Source organism: Mya arenaria, chromosome 6, assembly GCF_026914265.1.
Source record: "Mya arenaria isolate MELC-2E11 chromosome 6, ASM2691426v1".
Lineage (NCBI taxonomy): Eukaryota > Metazoa > Mollusca > Bivalvia > Myida > Myidae > Mya > Mya arenaria.
The window spans coordinates 45,567,006-45,586,821 of record NC_069127.1 but is presented as its reverse complement, the minus strand read 5'-3'; the positions used below and the strand labels follow the sequence as shown (position 1 = coordinate 45,586,821).

The 19,816-nt window shown below is 36.7% G+C and overlaps 1 protein-coding gene across 1 annotated transcript in view; it reads right to left on the bottom strand.

The window, feature by feature from the left end:
• Positions 1–1,580: 1,580 nt before the first annotated feature.
• Positions 1,581–19,816, bottom strand: part of LOC128238893 (pre-mRNA-splicing regulator WTAP-like) — a 108,684-nt gene continuing 90,448 nt past the window's right edge. The window contains exons 7-8 of the mRNA XM_052955201.1: positions 14,756–14,910; positions 1,581–8,573 (exon numbers count right to left, since the gene is read on the bottom strand). Coding sequence (XP_052811161.1) covers positions 7,540–8,573; positions 14,756–14,910 — 1,189 coding nt within the window. The 3' untranslated portion in view covers positions 1,581–7,539. The remainder of the gene's footprint in view (positions 8,574–14,755; positions 14,911–19,816) is intronic.

Below are 19,816 nucleotides of genomic sequence, written 5' to 3'. Positions count from 1 at the left end.
GTTTCAAGCACTAATGTAAACCACTCTCATGTTCTAGTTTCAAGCTCTTATGTAAACCACTCTCATGATCAAGCCCTAATGAAAAACACTCTTATGTTCTAGTTTCAAGCTCTTATGTAAACCACTCTCATGATCAAGCACTAATGTAAACCACTCTCATTGTTCTAGTTTCCAGCACCAATGTAAACTACTCTCATGTTCTAGTTTCCAGCACCAATGTAAATCACTCTCATGTTCTAGTTTCAAGCACTAATGTAAACCACTCTTATGTTCTAGTTTCAAGCTCTTATGTAAACCATTCTCATGATCAAGCATTAATGTAAACCACTCTCATGTTCTAGTTTCAAGCACTTATGTAAACCACTCTCATTGTTCTAGTTTCAAGCACTAATGTAACCCACTCTCATTGTTCTAGTTTCCAGCACCAATGTAAACCTCTCTCATGTTCTAGTTTCAAGCACTAATGTAAACCAATCTCATGTTCTAGTTTCAAGCTCTTATGTAAACCATTTTCATGATCAAGCCCTAATGAAAAACATAATGAAAAACACTCTTATGTTCTAGTTTCAAGCACTTATGTAAACCACTCTCATATTCTAGTTTCAAGCACTAATGTAAACCACTCTCATGTTCTAGTCTCAAGCTCTTATGTTAACCATTTTCATGGTCAAGCACTAATGAAAAACACTTTATGTTCTAGTTTCAAGCACTTATGTAAACCACTCTCATGTTGTAATTTCAAGCGCTAATGTAAACCAATCTCATGTTCTAGTTTCAAGCTCTTATGTAAACCATTCTCATGATCAAGCACTAATGAAAAACACTCTCATGTTCTAGTTTCAAGCACTTATGTAAACCACTCTCATGTTCTAGTTTCAAGCACTAACGTAAACCACTCTCATGTTATAGTTTCAAGCACTAATGTAAACCATTCTCTTGTTCTTGTTTCAAGCACTTATTTTAACCATTATATTGTTCTTATTTCAAACTCTAATGTCAACCATACTCGTGTTCTTTTTGAACACTTATGTAAACTGTTATACATGTATATACATAATCGTATTGTATGCAGAGTGCATGCCCAGAATCTTACAGATAATCCCACCACTACAGTAACATCCTGGCAGTTGTAATAAAAATAAAGCATAGTACATGTACAACATGTATCATGTGGACTCTCTCGATATATAACTCCAAACATAACATAAACCATTCTCATGTCCTTGTATCAAGTACTCATGTTAACCATTCTAATGTTTTTGCATCAAGCACTGGTGAACCATTCTCATATTCTTGTGTAAAGCCCTTTTTCATGGTCTTATTTCAAGCACTAACGTTGAAATGTCCTATGTTCTTGTTTAAAGCACTTGTGTTAACAATTCTCATGTTCTTGTATCAAACACTATTGTAAACCATTCTCATGATGTCAACCGTCACTTTTTCTTGTTTCAAGCACTTTTGCGAACCATTCTCATGTCTTTATTTGAAGCATTTATTTTAACCATTCTCATGTCCTTGAATTAAGTACTGATGTTATCCAGTCACATGTTCTTGAATCAAGCACTAACCAACCAACAAAACAGTCGTCAATATTTATTCAGCAAATAATTTACCAACAACTCTTCTACAGAAAAAGTACAGATTTTACTAAACAGTTATTTTCATCAAATTTTCTTGTACATATTCCATGATATTTTGTTAGATCTGGTAATATAAATATTCTTATATTGTACTTTAAAAAGCCTTCAGGAAAAATACTGTAAAAATACACAATAAAGAAGTAAGATGCAAACATAATGCAGATAACAAATATTACAAACAGCTGTATATTGTTGAATGCACAAAATAGAATTGACAAACTTGTTGAATAACCTGTTCCAACAGTGAGTGTAAGGAACTTTAAACATTACATAATTAAGTCAAACAGGGTCAACCTTAACAAAGAAAGTTCAAGAAAGAACGTGAAGCTTTTACATACACTTCTTTATTTGCATTAGACACATTTCTTTAAAAGAAAAGCAAAACTTATAATTATGCACATGTTTTTTGTTACTCAACTTTCAACAAGAGGCCCATAAGGGCATATGCTCTACTGGTATAACTCTTGTATTCATTTTCAATCCAGAGCATGTATGTATTGATAATAGGCAACATACTTATAGTTCACTTGAACAATTTTGTGTTTGGGTTAGCTGAATATGTTGCATGTTCAACATGTGAGGACAGAAAAATGTAGTAAGTAGATTAGTTGGATTAACTGTTTTATTATTAAGTGCCAGTAGTTCATATCCAAAGCATGTTCATACTAGAAACAGGCAATGTACTGAACACACATTCAAAGTGAGCCATATATTTCAAAGGGCAAAGGAAGACAACTACTACAATAATACACAACTATCTGTAAGAATTGTCTCCCTCTCATGGATATCAAACGGCTGTAAATGTTTGATTTGTTGAGATACAATAACAAGAGGCCATAATGATCCAAAATCACTCACCAGAGTGAAAGTCTTAAACCACTGTTATCACTAGACAATGTTACACACCAAATGATCTTGGCTCTAAGCCTTTTTTAATTTCAGACAAGAATATTGTACCTTTACTTTATATCTTAACGTAATACAGATGGCCCTCAGGGCAGGGTTAATTTCAAGTCCAGGGGTCATAATTAGAACAATCTTGGTAGAGGACCATAAGACAATGCTACACACCAATTACCTTGATATTTGTTCTCAAAACTGTACAAATGTTTGAAATTTCATTGCTGTAGCTTCAAAAATAAAAAAGTAGGTCAAAAGGACTCAATCAAGGTCATCCAAGCATAACAATGATACTAGTTTTCAAATCTCTTCCAATGGTCAAAATTACATTACTGTGGCTTCAAAAATTTAAATGTTGGTCTAAAGGTCACAGCCAAGGTCATCAAAGAATAAAATGTGTTATTTGTTCTCCAAACTGTACACTTGGTCCAAATCTTATTACTTTACCTTCAAAATTAAGAAGAGGTCAAAAGGCTTTAGGCATAATTTGGACAAATTTGAAAGCGGGCTATCTTATGATGCTTCTTACAAATATCAAAGGTCTGTGCCTTGTGGTTGAAGACAAGAAGTTTTTCTTATATAAGTCTTGAGGAAACTTCTGACTCCTGGATTGGGTCGATAGGTATAGTGCTACATGTACATACAAAACAAAGGGTCTCGAGTAGTGGTTTTGAACAAGAAAATTTTCAAAAACTTCCCTAATCAAGTCTATTAAATACTTGTGACCAAGGCGTGGCCAGCTTTGACCCCAAGGGCATTATTTGAAAAAAACTTGATAGAGGACTACTGTATGATGCTACAAACAAAATATCAAGAGTCAGGGTCTCGTGGTTTCAGACAAGAAGATTTTTCTATATAAGTATGAAAGAAACTTGTCATCCCTACAGCGGGGCCAGTTTTAACCATTTTGGTAGGGGACACTGTTACACACTAAATATCTAACAGTTAGACCTTATGGTTTTTGTCAAGAAGATCGACAACCAGAGTTCTGCATGGAACTCATTTCTTTGAATAATTTGCAAAAGGGCACCATTAAAAACATTAATTTGAAAAATCTTGGTAGGGGACCACTTGACAATGTTACACACTAAATATCTCATCTCTAGGCTTTACGTTTTTTGTCAAGAAGATGACCACCAGAGTTCTGCATTTGATTAATTTCATGGATTAATATTTTGAAAGGGCACGATCCAAGGAACATCCATGTGAAGTATCATCAAAATTGTCCAAGGGGTTTAGGAGGAGATGTTGTTTAAAGCAACTGTTGAGGATGCATAGCGGACAACAGACATAGACCGATCCTTGAGCACTTAATGCTCCATGCTCAGCTGAGCTTAATAGAGATCATTTCCTTAAAAGTTGAAGTTGTTAAGGGACAAGATCATAATGTACCTATGAATGAACAGACATATGGATGGACAGAATGTTTATACTGTCACCATGTTTTCAAAAAAATATATATCATGAAAAATATATCCTTGAAAAATAACTACCCCGGAACACTGTACACCATAAGTACCAACAAGTACCAAGTAATGAACTTTGAAAATATTTGAGGTGGTACGCAAACGTAAATTCTAAGTTGAAAAAGGGGCAAGCCTCAAGGGCAAGGTCATTCAAGTTGTTTTTTTCAGATAACAGGTTGCCTAACTCAAAGAGTAACACAATGTGACACAAGTCCTTGGCAAAAATTATACTAAGTTTTATGTGAATATTTTCAACATATGCTGGTTATGATACTGATAGTAATTATAAGGGCAATAACAATAAACCAAAAAATACATCATATATTGCAATATGCAGACCAAGTTAGGAAATATATCACAATATATTCTTAAAACTACACTGGGCACAAATCATTCAAGCCCGGTCATCATAAATTTGATATTTTTAAACCAGTAAGTAAACAAGAGCTGTCACAGAGACAGCGAGCTCGACTATTCCGCCGCTTTTCGGTGTATGGATTGAAAAGTTTTGGCGAAACATGCACGGATCACTGTAAGATTAGATTTTAATGCAATACATGATGTGCTGAGATATTTACATAAATTGAATTGGAAAATATTTGAGGTGGTACGCAAACTTTAATGTAAATTCTAAGTTGAAAAAGGGGCATAATTTTTTTTTTCAAAATGCTTGATACAGTGACCTCCTCCTGTGTACAGGTTGGGGGCATGATGGTGAACCAGCGTGCTAAGTTTCAAAGCCAGATGTTAATGAACTTTGAAAATATTTGAGGTGGTACGCAAACTTTAACGTAAATTCTAAGTTGAAAAAGGGGCATAATTTTGTCAAAATGCTTGATAAGAGTTACCTCCTCCTGTGTACAGGTTGGGGGCATGATGGTGAACAAGCATACAAAGTTTCAAAGCCAGATGTCAATGGACTTAGAAAATATTTGAGGTGGTACACAAACTTTAACGTAAATTCTAAGTAGAAAAAGGGGCATAATTTTGTCAAAATGCTTGATAGAGTTACCTCCTCCTGTGTACAGGTAGGGGGCATGTTGGTGAACAAGCGTGCTAAGTTTCAAAGCCAGATGTCAATGGACTTTGAAAATATTTGAGGTGGTACACAAACTTCAAGTAAATTCTAATTAGAAAAAGGGGCATAATTTTGTCAAAATGCTTGATAGAGTTACCTCCTTATTTGTACAGGTTAGGGACATGATGGTAAACAAGAGTGCAAAGTTTCAAAGCCATATGTCAATGGACTTTGAAAATATTTGAGGTTGTATGCAAACTTTAACATAAGTGGTTATGCCGACGCTCGGGTGACTAGGATAGCTCTCCTTATTCTTCGAATTGTCGAGCTAAAAAAACAAAATTAGCTACAAGGACATTTTATTCATGCATTGAACTCTTGATCCAAACTTTCCCAAAATACTGGTAAAGCTATTCACATTCCAACAATACAGCTCATCTCTAGTTATTCTAGATTATTATTTGTTTAATTGTTTCTGCAAGTCATTGACAGGGAATTTTTTCACTTATTAGGATATTGTGGTATCCCTGTATGAAAACTATACAATCCAATATCTTTATTAAAACCAGAATACTTGCATATATTGTTACATTGTATTACCATGGGGTCTGACTTAAAACCTCGATTTAACCGATGTTCAAGCTATCCTGAGTTTCCATTTTATTCTTTTATGAAATGCCTTATTTTCTAAGTTGTCTCATACAGTAAAACTGCGATCGCTCTAGAACGACGGGGTCCCAGCTGTAGCCTCGAGGGAACCGATGTTTCAAACGACCTGAGTTTCAATTTCCTGTCTGTTATGAATATCTTTCAGTGTATTTTAAGTTTGAACTCGTCAAACGGACTGTTTACTAGGACACTGATTATGTGTTGCTTTGTGGAAATCGCTCATATGTTCAAAAGCTGTCATATATTAAATGTAAAAGAAAAAAACAATTATAAATGAATAAATAGTTATGTTCATTTTTTACAAGAAGCACATTTTCTGTCATCCAAATTTTTACAACTTGTAAAATTTCTAACACCTAGCAAGTGCTTGTTCATTTTGAACACATGTTCGGGAAAAAGTGTGAAATTATGACCTCGAAGGAGCCATTAGGTTTTGAGCATGATTTGTGTATATGGGACCGGATATTGTGCTTGGCTCCTCGACTTATTTCGGTTTCCATGCAGCGTCAGTGTATTTTATATGGAAATAGAAGGAAAAATGGTTGGGACCAAGCTCCGACCTCGAGGGACCGCTGGTTCTCGATTGACCGCAATTTTACTGTACTTATATTACCAAATTTAAATTTGTAATAAATTCTTTTATTTCATCATTCATCATTAAAAAGCAAAATCACATCTGTTACTAAGTAATATTTTGTCTAATCACATCATGTATTTTTCTTTTCCAACCAATACAAGTTAAATGTATGTTTGTCATACTGGTTGTTTACGTCACACTGGCACCGTTAATGTATTGCATTGTGGTAATTGCTCATATGTTCAAAGGCTTTCAGATACTTAATGTGAAATTGTGAAAGTAAAACAAAACAGTGAATGAAAAGCGAAGTTTGTTTAACCAAAAAACACATTATCTTAACAAGCTACATTGGAAATTGAAATGGCATATTATGGCACAAGTCAGACTCAAGTTTTTGCAAAATCAAGGATGGATGATTGGCGCATCTTGTCTGTCTCACGAAACTGTTGAATCATAATATGGCGTGACAAATTAAATCATTACCTTCTCACCATTATCTTCTCAATAGCACTTATCAATTAATATCGGTCATGCCTAAATGGTGTTTATCAGTTTTCACACCTAATTCACTTTACACTATGCAAATTGTTTTAAACCTGTCCATACATGCCATATTTCTAATAGGCTTCTAATGGGATTTTGGTCTGAATTCCAGGGGATTTTGATATTACACCATTGGATATCTGCATTTATAATATAAGAATAAATACAGAAATACACTCAAATTACAATAATTTTTCGACTTAGTCATCATGGTCCTTCATGGAATTTCACAACCATAATATTATTGATGCTTTTCACTGTCAACCTTAAGTAAGTTTTGAAAATATTTTTTTTTTTTTAAATTCCAGGGGATATGGATCCCCCGGTGGGGGACCAGGGGATGGGTTGAAATTCCGGGGGATTTTTCCCCCCGCCGGGGGATATGGCATGTATGCCTGTCAATTGTTTATATTGGATCATGTTTTCAGAAAAATGTCTTAAATTACGACCTTGAGTAAATCATAAGCTTTTGTGATTTCAGTATTTGGGACAGGCAATGGGGCTTGAGTGCTGGACTTATTTAGGTTTAGATGTATCGTCAGTTTATTTAATATGAAAAAAAAAGGAACAAAGGCTTAGTCTCGACCTTGACCTTGACCAATCTGCAGTCCTCAAGAAATAACAGTTTTACTGTATATTGGTATATTGTTGCAGCCGAAGATATTAAAAAGACAGAAATATTGAGAATTTCATAATAACTTACAGATAAAAACAAAAAAAAATATCCTAAATATCCTCTATATCATCAACTGTTGAAGTTACTCCGTTCACAAATTTCTGGTTTTCTGATTCAAGATTATTTGGTGAAGTAGCCAAGTCGTAAGTTGTGTGACTGTTTTCTGGAAATGGGTCAGGTGTGGCAGGGTCCTTATCTTCACCTGAAGTCAACTGGTTAGAGCTTGAACAAACTCTCTGAGGACTTGATTTCCCTGAAGGACTGCCATTTGATGTTACTTTTCTAACAAGTTCTGTCAATTGATTTTCATCGACTGTAGTCCTTGCTTTTGATGAGTCAGATGTTGGAACTGGGCTATGTTTGGTGGATTTAGGACTTGGAATTCTCTGTGAGTTTTCAGAATTGCCTTCTCTAAGTTGTTTTGACTGTCTGTGTGTGGTATCTGGGCTTGTTCTATTTGAAGCTTCTATCCCCCCAAAGCCAGAGTCACTTATCTCTTCCCTGTAACATGTAGTCCGATCTTGGTCTGCTGATTTCACTACTTCCACATAGGATTTTAAATCACCATGTGTGAGATTTTTGCCATCTAAGTTTGACATCCTTTCAGCACTGTTGGTTGTTTGCATACTGTCGGTTTCCATTGGTTCATGTTGAGTGCGTTTCTGACCGTGACTGTATTCATGTAGGTCATATTCAGCCTGTTGTCTCTCCAACTCCTCCTGGTACCTGTCATCATTCTCATACAAACCCTCATAGTTGTACTCTGCCTCTAGGTCACTGTCTGTCCGGTCATTCTCATAATATTTCATCTCCATCTCCACATAATTCCCACCATCACCAGCATTCCTGTTATTATCCTCGATCTCATATCTCTCTGTCTTTACACCTCCCCTGCTGATGCGTGTGTGAGGTGGGGTTTGTCTGGGTGGGGGAGGTGGTGTGTGGCCGGCACGTAGTGCTGTGTTCTCCTCCTCCAGTGTGGTGATGGTGTCCCTGGTGTCTCGGAGCTGGGTCTGCAGCACATAGATCATTGTCTGCATGCCCTCTACATCCTCCTCCAGGTCACCCAAAAACTCATCCAGCTCTGAAAACAACAACACAAAGTCAACAAGTCAGTGAGCAATACAATAGTCCAATTCTGGTTTTGATGCCAAAGTAACATATTATATTTGTTTTAATGATGTGCAAAATTTCCATATTGGCCCAACAATTGTACACAAAGATTCATAGATGGAGGTTGCATACTTTTAGTTAATGCGACCTAGACTGTGACCTTGAACTTTAAGCTACAGATCCCATAATCAATAGGGGTCATCAACTTGTCATGTTCAACTGGAATAACAAGTAAGATGTTCCTAGGAGCATGCATTCTCAATTTATTCAGTGGAGACCGGGTTTTTCACTTCAAGGTCACTGTGACCTTGACCATTGACCTAGTGATCCTTAAATCAATAGGGTTCATCTACTAGTCATGACCAACTGAAATACTTAGGTCACTGCCACCTTGACCTTCTGATCCCAAAATTGATAGAGGTTATCTACTAGTCATGACCAAGCTGCATACTAAGTATGTTTCCTGGAGGCAAGTTTTCTTTAGTTATCATTGGAAACGGTTTTTATTCTCTCAAGGTCACTGTTACCTTGACCTTTGACCTACTGATCCCAAAACCAAAAGGGGTCATCTACTAGTCATGACCAACTGGCATACCAAGTATGAACTAGTCATGACCAACTGGCATACCAAGTATGAACGTCCTGGGTCTTTGCGTTCTCAAGTTTTTGAGCAGAAACAAAGTATGACGTTGGGACTGACTGACAGGCCAAAAACAATCAGGGTTCGAATTTAACTTTGAGGAGCACTCGCAAAATTTTGCGAGTGCATTTTGAGGCAACTCGCAAAATGACAAATCAACTTGCAATTTTATTATTTGCTTTATTCCCTTATAATATTGTCTAATTAAAGTAGAAATTAACACCTAAGACATATTATGAATATTAAAAAGTATCAATCTTGAGTGACTCGACTACTAGAACTTGTTGATGGCTTATTCTATTTGGGGGTTATGGAAAGACTCGTCTGATGCTGGCAGCTTTTTGATAACAAAGCTGTCCAATAATTTGACATTGTTCACTTTGTATATTTACCCTCGCCATCGGGTAATTTAATACCCATTCGACAAGCACGCTACAGATTTCATTAAGTCTATAAGTATTAAAAACAATAAAATAATAAATTTAAAATAAAAAAGCAACAGTAAATGTAGCGTGGATACTTTGGATCATGAAATATATCGATCAACGAAGTCTATTCATTTAGACAGGATGATGGGGTTTACATATAGTGCGCAAAAGCGCTAAATTTAGCCAATGACTGAGCTAGGTGATTACGTCATTCGTATTTACTTTGTATTATGCACGCCTCGAAGCATCTCGGAAAGATTCGAGATAAAACTCGGCCTTTTCCGTATTTGTTCTATTTTTGTAAACCTTCTAGAGCGTGACTCCGTACTGTCTTCTTTATACCTGTAGTGTAAACATGCCACTTATAGGCTGTTTACACTCGACTACATAGCGGAATTAAGTTCATGTTTATTCTACTTTCCTTTTAACATTTTGTAGTCTAGAAAAAGCCACTCGCAGAATTTTGCGAGCTTGAATAAAAGTCACTCGCAATTTCCAAATGTCGCTCGCATTTTGCGAGTATGCGAGTCTAAATTCGAACCCTGACAATGTGTCTACCTCATTGATTGGGGGAGAAATAATCACTCCTACGCACAGGGTACAGAAGGTAGAAAAATCAGCTCTCCATATGCTTAATAAATATTGCTCACCCTTAGACAATTTCTACCACCTGTGCTACAGTGTAATAAGAACCAAGACACTTAGATAATATTTCTGCTGCTCTACCTTGAAAATACACAGTGTTACACAACAAATATCTAAGCTCTAGGCCTCATGGCTTCTGTCAAGAAGAGATTTGTAGTTTTTCCTTTAGGTTGCCATTGCAGTTCTGTATTTAATTCATATATTTGAACGTCTTTGAAAGAGCATCACCCAAGGAACATCCCTGTGAAGTTTCATCGGAACTGTCTAGGCAGGAAATTATGTTAATAAGCAATTGTTGACGCCGGACATAGAACGATCACAATAGCTCACCTTGAGCACTCTGTGCACTTTGTGCTCAAATTAGCTAAAACTAGAGATTGCTTTTTTGAAAAAGCGCTTGTCTCCCCTATTGTGTGGTCGTAGCTGAGAAAAAATAAATGATGGACATGAAATTTGTAACTTTGGACTGGAGACAAACCAACAGTGAAGTTTGGTTTATTCGATTATATTAAATAGTGAAGAGAAGAAAGTGTTGTTGATTAATCATGGAAAATGTAAACGAAGTTTGCATTGTATGAAGTTCCTGGGCGCAAGCGTTATTCAATTATTGATCGGAAACCATTTTTCAGCTCACAGTCATCGTGACCATGACCTTTTACCTACTGATCACAACATCAATAGGGATCATCTACATAACCAACTTGCATACCAAGTATTAAGTTCTTGGGTGCAAGTGTTCTTTAGTTACTGAGCGGTAACCATTTCTTCAACTCAAGGTCATGGCAACCTTGACCTTTGACCTACTGATCTCAAAATCAATAGGGGTCATCTACTAGTCATGACCGACTAGCGTACCAAGAATGAAGTTCCTGGGTACAAGCGTTCTTAAGTTATTGAGCAGAAACCATTTTTAAGCTTAAGGTCACCGCCAACGTATCATTTTTTACCTGAAGGTAACCTTGACCTTTGACCTTTTGATCTGAAAATCAATAGGGGTCATCTTCTAGTCATGAACAACTAGCTTACCAAGTATGAAGTTCCTGAAACCAAAGGATCTTTAGTTATTGAGCGGAAACTTTTTCTTCACTTCAAGGTCATGGCAACCTTGACCTTTGACCTAGTGATCTCAAAATCAATATGGGTCATCTTCTAGTCATGACCAACTAGCATACCAAGTATGAAATTCCTGGTTGCAAGCGTTCTCTAGTTATTGAGCGGAAACAGTTTCTTCACCTCAAGGTCACGGTGACCTTGACCATTGACCTACTGATCTCAAAATCAATAGGAGTCATCTACTAGTCATGAACAACTATGAAGTTCCTGGGTACAAGCTTTCTTTAGTTATTGAGCAGAAACCATTTTTAAGCTTAAGGTCACTGCCAACATAACATTTTTTACCTGAAGGTAACCTTGACCTTTGACCTTTTGATCTCAAAATCAATAGGAGTCATCTAATAGTCATGAACAACTAGCATACCAAGTATGAAGTTCCTGGACCCAAAGGATCTTTAGTTATTGAGTGGAAACCGTTTCTTCACCTCAAGGTCACGTTGACCCTGATCTTTGACCTAGTGACCCCAAATTCAATAGGGGTCATCTACTAGTCATGACCAACTAGCATACCAAGTATGAAGTTCCTGGGTCTAAGAGTTCTATAGTTATTGGGCGGAAACGAAGTGTGACGTACTGACTGACTGACTGATAGACTGATGGACTGACTGACGGACAGGGCAAAAACAATATGTCTCCCCATGAATGGGGGAGACATAAAGATATTACACGCAAATGATTTTTACATGGAAGGTCACCACGACCTTGACTATTGACCTTGTTACCCCCAAAACAATTGGGATCATCTAGACATCATGACCAACCTCACTTCAAAGTTTGGTGAACCTAGATCAAAGCATTCTCCTGATATTGCACGTAAATATTTTTTTACATTAGAGGTCACAGCGACGTTGACCTTTGACCTTGTGACCCCCCAAAATATAGGAGTTTTCTAAACCTCATGATCAACCTCCCTACCAAGTTTGGTGAACCTAGGTCAAACCATTCTCAAGATATTGAGCGGAAATGTTTTTTACATTGGGGGTCGCCGCGACCTTGACCTTTGACCTAGTGACCCCAAAAACAATAGGGATCTTCTACACCTCATGACCAACCTCCCTACCAAGTTTGGTGAACCTAGGTCAAACCGTTCTCAAGATTTTGAGCAGAAATGTTTTTTATATTGGGGGTCGCCGCGACCTTGACCTTTGACCTAGTGACCCCAAAAACAATAGGGATCCTCTACACCTCACGACCAACCTCCCTACCAAGTTTGGTGATCCTAGGTCATGCGGTTTTCCAGTTATCGATCGGAAACGAAGTGTGACGTACGGACGGACTGACGGACTACCGGACTGACGGACAGGGCAAAAACAATATGTCTCCCCCAGAGAGGGGGAGACATAAATATAAAAGATACATTCATGAAACTAGGTCTGTGGATAGGCTACTTAGTTTAAACATCGAATAACAATGCTAATATTTATAACGAAATACACATTATTTTAGTCTCTTCTGTGATGGACCAAGAGATCAATTATAAAGAGATATTGAAAATGATGTTATTTTTGTTTGAGCATTGACAGATTTTAACCCCAAATTGAAATACAGTTTAGACTATCCTCTGCATCCTCTAAGTATACCAACTGTCAATTTTATCTGACCTATCTATACAGTCAAATTTCACTGTCTCGATTATTGAGAACACAATAAATTGACAGGGCATCTAAACAGTCATAGTTGGCAAAATATAATTATACAACAAACCAATTGATATTCCTAATTAACAGTTAAGCAGACACCACCACAGGTGTATTAACGATTAATTGTAATGAATGTATTGTGTAGTGCCAACAGGGAGATAACTTCTGATCAGTACTTGTGTGGTGCTAACAGGGAGTTCACATCTGATCAGTACGTGTGTGGTGCTTACAGGGAGTTCACATCTGATCAGTACGTGTGTGGTGCTTACAGGGAGTTCACATCTGATCAGTACTTGTGTGGTGCTTACAGGGAGTTCACATCTGATCAGTACTTGTGTGGTGCTTACAGGGAGTTCACATCTGATCAGTGCTTGTGTGGTGCTTACAGGGAGTTCACATTTGATCAGTACTTGTGTGGTGCTTACAGGGAGTTCACATCTGATCAGTACTTGTGTGGTGCTTACAGGGAGTTCACATCTGAGCAGTGCTTGTGTGGTGCTTACAGGGAGTTCACATCTGAGCAGTGCTTGTGTGGTGCTTACAGGGAGTTCACATCTGATCAGTATGTGTGAGATGCTTACATGGAGTTCACATCTGAACAGTGCTTGTGTGGTGCTTACAGGGAGTTCACATCTGATCAGTCTAGTTTGGTGCTTACAGGGAGTTCACATCTGATCAGTACTTGTGTGGTGCTTACAGGGAGTTCACATTTGATCAGTGCTTGTGTGGTGCTTACAGGGAGTTCACATTTGATCAGTACTTGTGTGGTGCTAACAGGGAGTTCACATCTGATCAGTATGTATGCGGTGCTTACAGGGAGTTCACATCTGATCAGTACGTATGTGGTGCTTACAGGGAGTTCACATCTGATCAGTACGTGTGTGGTGTTTACAGGGAGTTCACATCTGATCAGTACGTGTGAGGTACAGGGAGTTCACATCTGATCAGTACTTGTGTGGTGCTTACAGGGAGTTCACATCTGATCAGTACTTGTGTGGTGCTTACAGGGAGGGAGTTCACATCTGTTCAGTTCTTGTGTGGTGTTTACAGGGAGTTCAGATCTGATCAGTACGTGTGTGGTGCTTACAGGGAGTTCACATCTGATCAGTACTTGTGTGGTGCTTACAGGGAGTTCACATCTGTTCAGTTCTTGTGTGGTGCTTACAGGGAGTTCACATCTGAGCAGTGCTTGTGTGGTGCTTACAGAAAGTTCACATCTGATCAGTACTTGTGTGGTGCTTACAGGGAGTTCACATCTGATCAGTTCTTGTGTGGTGCTTACAGGGAGTTCACATCTGATCAGTTCTTGTGTGGTGCTTACAGGGAGTTCACTTCAGAGATTTCTTCTAGAACTTGTGTTATTGCTAGAGTTTAATTTTGACAACGTAAAATATAGATTTCAATTAAGTTCAAAATGGAGCCTATTGCACAAAGAATAGAAAATAAAGTTCTAATATGTATGTAAAGAGGCATCTTTATGTCAATAAAAAGCTACAAAATGCAGCTTATCAATTAGTGTGCCCTAATGTTTTGAAACAACATGAATTTTCCCAATAACAGATATATGCTTTCTGACCAAAATAGTTCCTAGTATTTGTATTGATTTTCTCAACAATATTATTACTGATGGTGCTTCACAAACTTCCAAGTCAATAACCTGGTAGGTAACGTGATTTTTATATTATACCTGACTGATTGTTTTTCATCTCTGTGACGAGTGTTTTCTGCAGTGCGATTTCGCCCTCCAGCTTGGCAGTGCGGCCAGACGCGATGGTTTTCCCCAGCTCCTCATTCTCCTGCAGGAGCATCTGACAGCGCGCCATCAGCCGCTTCCCTGTCTGGCTGTAAACACACACACACACAAGACCAGGTTAGTTTACAAAGTACAGTACAGACTTCATGAAATGAAACCAATACTTACCAAGTTAATTATGCAGCCTACAAATAACGAAGATACAATAGGCGGATGAAGTGACCTGTAGAGGATTAGCAAGAAATGTTAAATGATTTAACAAGTAACCTATTTTTGACACACCACTCATTGGAATTGGACTACAATAAAACAGAAGTCTTACCAAGTTTGATGAATATTAAAAAGAAAAATGGCTTTTAAAGGGAGTTTTATCTTTACATTTTATAGAGATGCAAATTCTGATTAACTTTTGTGAAGACTGGATATAAAATATGGCCTCTAGAATGCTATTAAGTATTTACTTTTATGTTACCATGTAACCCTGTTTTGATTAATCTAGCTTGAACTTGATTTTAAAGGTCACACCAAATGATGTTTCGTTCCGCGGATTTACCGCTCCTATTTTTTTGAAAATGTAAAAAAAAATTAAAAAATTGTGCGCCCGCACCTACATTTTGATCGCCAACCAGAATTTTCTGGTAATATTTTTTTAAATGACTGAAAAATAATAAATTATAATTTTTCTACGCTAGTTTAAGTGTTTTTGTAAAGGGAAGCTACCAATGCGTGGGGTTTTTATACTGTATATTGATCGGTTTAGGGTTTCAATAATTTTAATCAAAATGGTCGCTTCAGGTATAAACAATGTGGCTCGAATTTTGGAAATTAAGTCTTATTTTTGACAATAAATGTGATCAATTTAATTGAGCATGCTTGAAGTCATTGTTCATCTTCTCATGCACTTAAAGATCATTAATTAAAGCAGTAATTATGCAATAAGCATATGTATCTGGTAGCTATAATATTGCGTTGTTAGTGATTCGTTTTGGATGGAAAGCGGAATAATCAATTAAGTATTATTTGATTCAAGTCAAAACACAGTCAAGTAATCCAGAATTTTACCTTATTACTACGATGCTGAAGATGACAGCTCCACTTAACAGGAATATGAGTCATTGTTTGGTACAAATTGATTAGTATTGGCTACATTTTCGACAAAATTCTGACAAAACAACAGTTTTGAACAAATATCTTATCACAAATAACAATATAACCATTCATCTGGATAGACCAAAACATAGGTGAGCCTAAATTTATCACCTTAATTTCTTTTTCTTTTGCAGCATAATCTGGGATTATAATGGACCAGTCAATTGTAACCACTGCCCTTGGGCCCAACCCCTCACTCCCGGTCTGGTGGTATACCGAGGACAGCAGGGGCAATGGGCCGTGTTTTTACCTTTCAGATGGGCCTGCAGTGTCTAGTGAATGCGGTGTTTTTGTTTTCACTCGGAAAATAGCGGGGAAAGGGCCTTACCTAGATATCCCAGGGTGCGGGGGCATTTGGCAGGGATTTACCTAGCAGTTTGTCCCTGCAGGTCGGGTATTTACCCAGAATTGGATGAACCGGAGTTTAAGTCCCCGCCATTCCAGACATAGGGGGGTGTTTGCACTTGGCTGGTGCATAAAAACATGTTTATTACCATAAAAGTATTCTGAACATACCCTGTTCTTTTTATTTTAATAAGCACATGCCATTGCATTTTCTGTGATAATAAAAACAAAATTAAGTCAAGAAATTTAAATGTATATGGAGTCTGATATTTGATGATGCGAGGGTAAAATATTTTTTTTTTAAACATCCGAAATCAATCCTAATGAATGTCTTAATACAGTTGCAAATGATGTTAAAGTGATTCAGGTCGATTTATATAAGTTGTTTCAAACTTTTTCCTAAAAGCAGGGTTATTTTATTATTATGAATGATTGTCATATTAAAATACGTCTTAATTATATTAGAAATTTGATTTATCCATATAATGTTTGTACTTAACACGGATGATAAATAGTAGGTATTCCGACAGTTTCCCAATGTCCATTAGAGGTTCAGTGTAAGATTGCATTTAAATGGGTTTAAGGGCAATTATATTGAACAATCTTTCTTTTTTATACTGATCATAAAAAAATATTTTTTGCTCATCTCTTGCTTTGTGTTTTATGGAAACTGACAAAATTGTTTGTTTTTTTCACTCGCTCGCTTTATTTATTTTTTTTAATCCGAGGAACAAAACATTAATTTGGTGTGGCTTTAAGACAAACATTGTGACTTAGTTTCCTAAATATCGCATAATCTAACTTGACCTTGATTTTATAAAGACAAACATTCCGAGTTACTTTCCTGAATATTGCGCAAGCTAACTTGACCTTGATTTCACAAAGAAAAACATTCTTACCAAGTTTCATGAATATGCATTTTCTGTCTTGACCTTGATTTCATAAAGACAATTATTCTGCCTTAATTTTTTCTGGTTGAAAAATGCTGATTCACAGGCTAAAAAGTTTGCACCAAAAGTGCTCAGATGAGCTTAAAACAATTAACATACTATAAGCATAAGCTACTTTTTACTTAATGTTTTTTAAGAAACAAGAAATATCTTTAACAAGAGCTGTCACAGAACGTGACCACCAATTGCGATCCAGTTCAATTGATTATGCAATTACTTACATACCTACAATCAGGAAGAGCTATCACAAACTTTATGAGTGATGGTTGAGTCAAGTGTGAAGGTGTGATGCAGTAGGAGTAAGGGACATGGGTATTGCACCCTAAACATCTTTATGTACCAAAATTATGTGCAAATCAATTTTAAAATCAGTCCATGCATGACAAAGTTACAGCCGGGACATGATTAAACCCTAAGTGTGACCTTGAACTTTGAGGAACAGTCCTGGGTCTTACAGTGTTCAAATTTTTACAAGCCTGCAAGCGTGAGTCTGATAAAATAACTCTTGGACTTATTCATTATCAGATAAAGCAAGCCAATCTGTCTTGTTGAATTGGGAGAAAATCAGGCAAAATTCTGAGTTTATCCATTTTCTTATCCTTGAGTTTTGCCATTCCATTTTACAATCATTCAAAACGATTGCACTTTGATTTTTTGTATAAAGCAGTTACTGATAATTATATTTGTTAAACTTGCATTAAATTATCGATGTATTCATGCAAGAAGATTGAAATGATTCTTTTCTTAAAGGGACTTTACACCTTTTTTTAAGGAAAAATACGAAAAATAAACAAATGCTAAAATAAATAAATTGTAAACTTTGTGGTACTTCAGTTGATAAGTTTCAATGCATTGCACACATCGATGCCAAGTTTATGTCAGTTTTCGACAATTTTCTTTTTTTTCCGCTATTTTATCATACGGAGTACAGCCCCTTTAATTTGCATGTACATAAGAGAATCAAATTGACAAGATATTGCTCGATTTACAGGGGTTCAAATATTTCTCAAAAATATTTCAAAATTCTCAGGGTACAAATATCAGACTCTTTCCTAAAAAAAAAAATTCCAATAAGAACTAAAGCCATCACTGGATGTGATTGATACCCCCGATCGCTACCTTCTTGTAACAAGAAGTATTACTGGTAGTGATGTATGCTCATAGAATGCCCTATGTTTGTGAGATGGCATCAATTAAGGTTATGATCCTACTATATAAAAATAAGGACTATAACATCTATGAAATAAGGCATAAACTTTTCTTTTTAGTTTTTAAAAGCATAGCACAGTTTACAATTATGTTGAACTAAAAAAAGAAATTCTTTTGTACAGTTGAAAGCAATACTTCAAAAACATATAAGTTATGGCGGGAAGTAATAAAAGAACAAGAGCAGTCACAGACAGCCATATCCCAACCGAAATAAGAACAGTATCAACTTTGCCTTACAGCAAAGGATTTCAATTTAATAATGGACAGTAACTAAAACTAGACATTGCTTTTCTGCAAAATGTCTCATCTCCCCTATTGTGTGCTCATAGGTGAGAAATAATAATCAATGATGGACATTAAGTTGTACTTTTGGACTGGAGACAAACAAAAATGGGAGTCATCTACTGGTCATGACCAACCTGCATACCATGTATTAAGTCCCTGGGTTCAAGTATGAAGTTCCTGGGTTCAAGCTTTCTTAAGTTATGGAACGGAAAGAAGTGTGACCTAGAGACTGGTGACCATGATCTACTGACATAAACATCAATAGGGAGTATCTACTTAAAAAGACCAACTAGCAAACCAAGTATGAAGTGTCCCAAACTGTCATCTTGCCTCAACATCACCTTGACTTTTGACCTACTGGCCTGAAAATCAATATGGGTAATCTACTTGTCATGACAACCTTGCATACCAAGTATGAAGTTTTTTTGGGTGCAAGTGTTTTTTAGTAATTGAGTAGCCATTTTCTGTTTTTCAACACTGCTATCTATGTCACGACCTTGACCTTTAACTTACTGATTTTAAATCATTAGGGGTCATCAACTAGTCATGACCAACAGGCATACCAAGTTTCCAGTTCCTAGATGCCAGAATTCTTTAGCAATTCAGCTGAAAATGTTTTTTCACCTCAAGGTCACCGCGACCTTGACCTTAAACCTACTGATCCCAAATATTATAGGTTCATCTCTACTAGTCATGACCAACTTGCTCACCAAATATCCTGTTGCTTAATGCAAGCATTCTTTAGTTATTCAGCTGAAAATGTTTTTTCATCTCAAGGTTACCACGACCTTGACCTTAAACCTACTGATCCCAAAATATTTAATGTTCATCAGAATCTACTAGTCATTACCAACTGGCTTATCAAGTATGAAGTTTCTGGGTCCAAGGGTTCTTAAGTTATTAAATGGAAAGAACGTTTTTTCACCTTTAGGTCTCCTTGAACTTGACCTTTGACCTACTGATACCAAAATCATTAGGGATCATCAACTAGTGATGTTCAACTTGCACAACAAGTATGAAGATCCTGAATTGAGAGGAATCCATATTTTTTCACCTC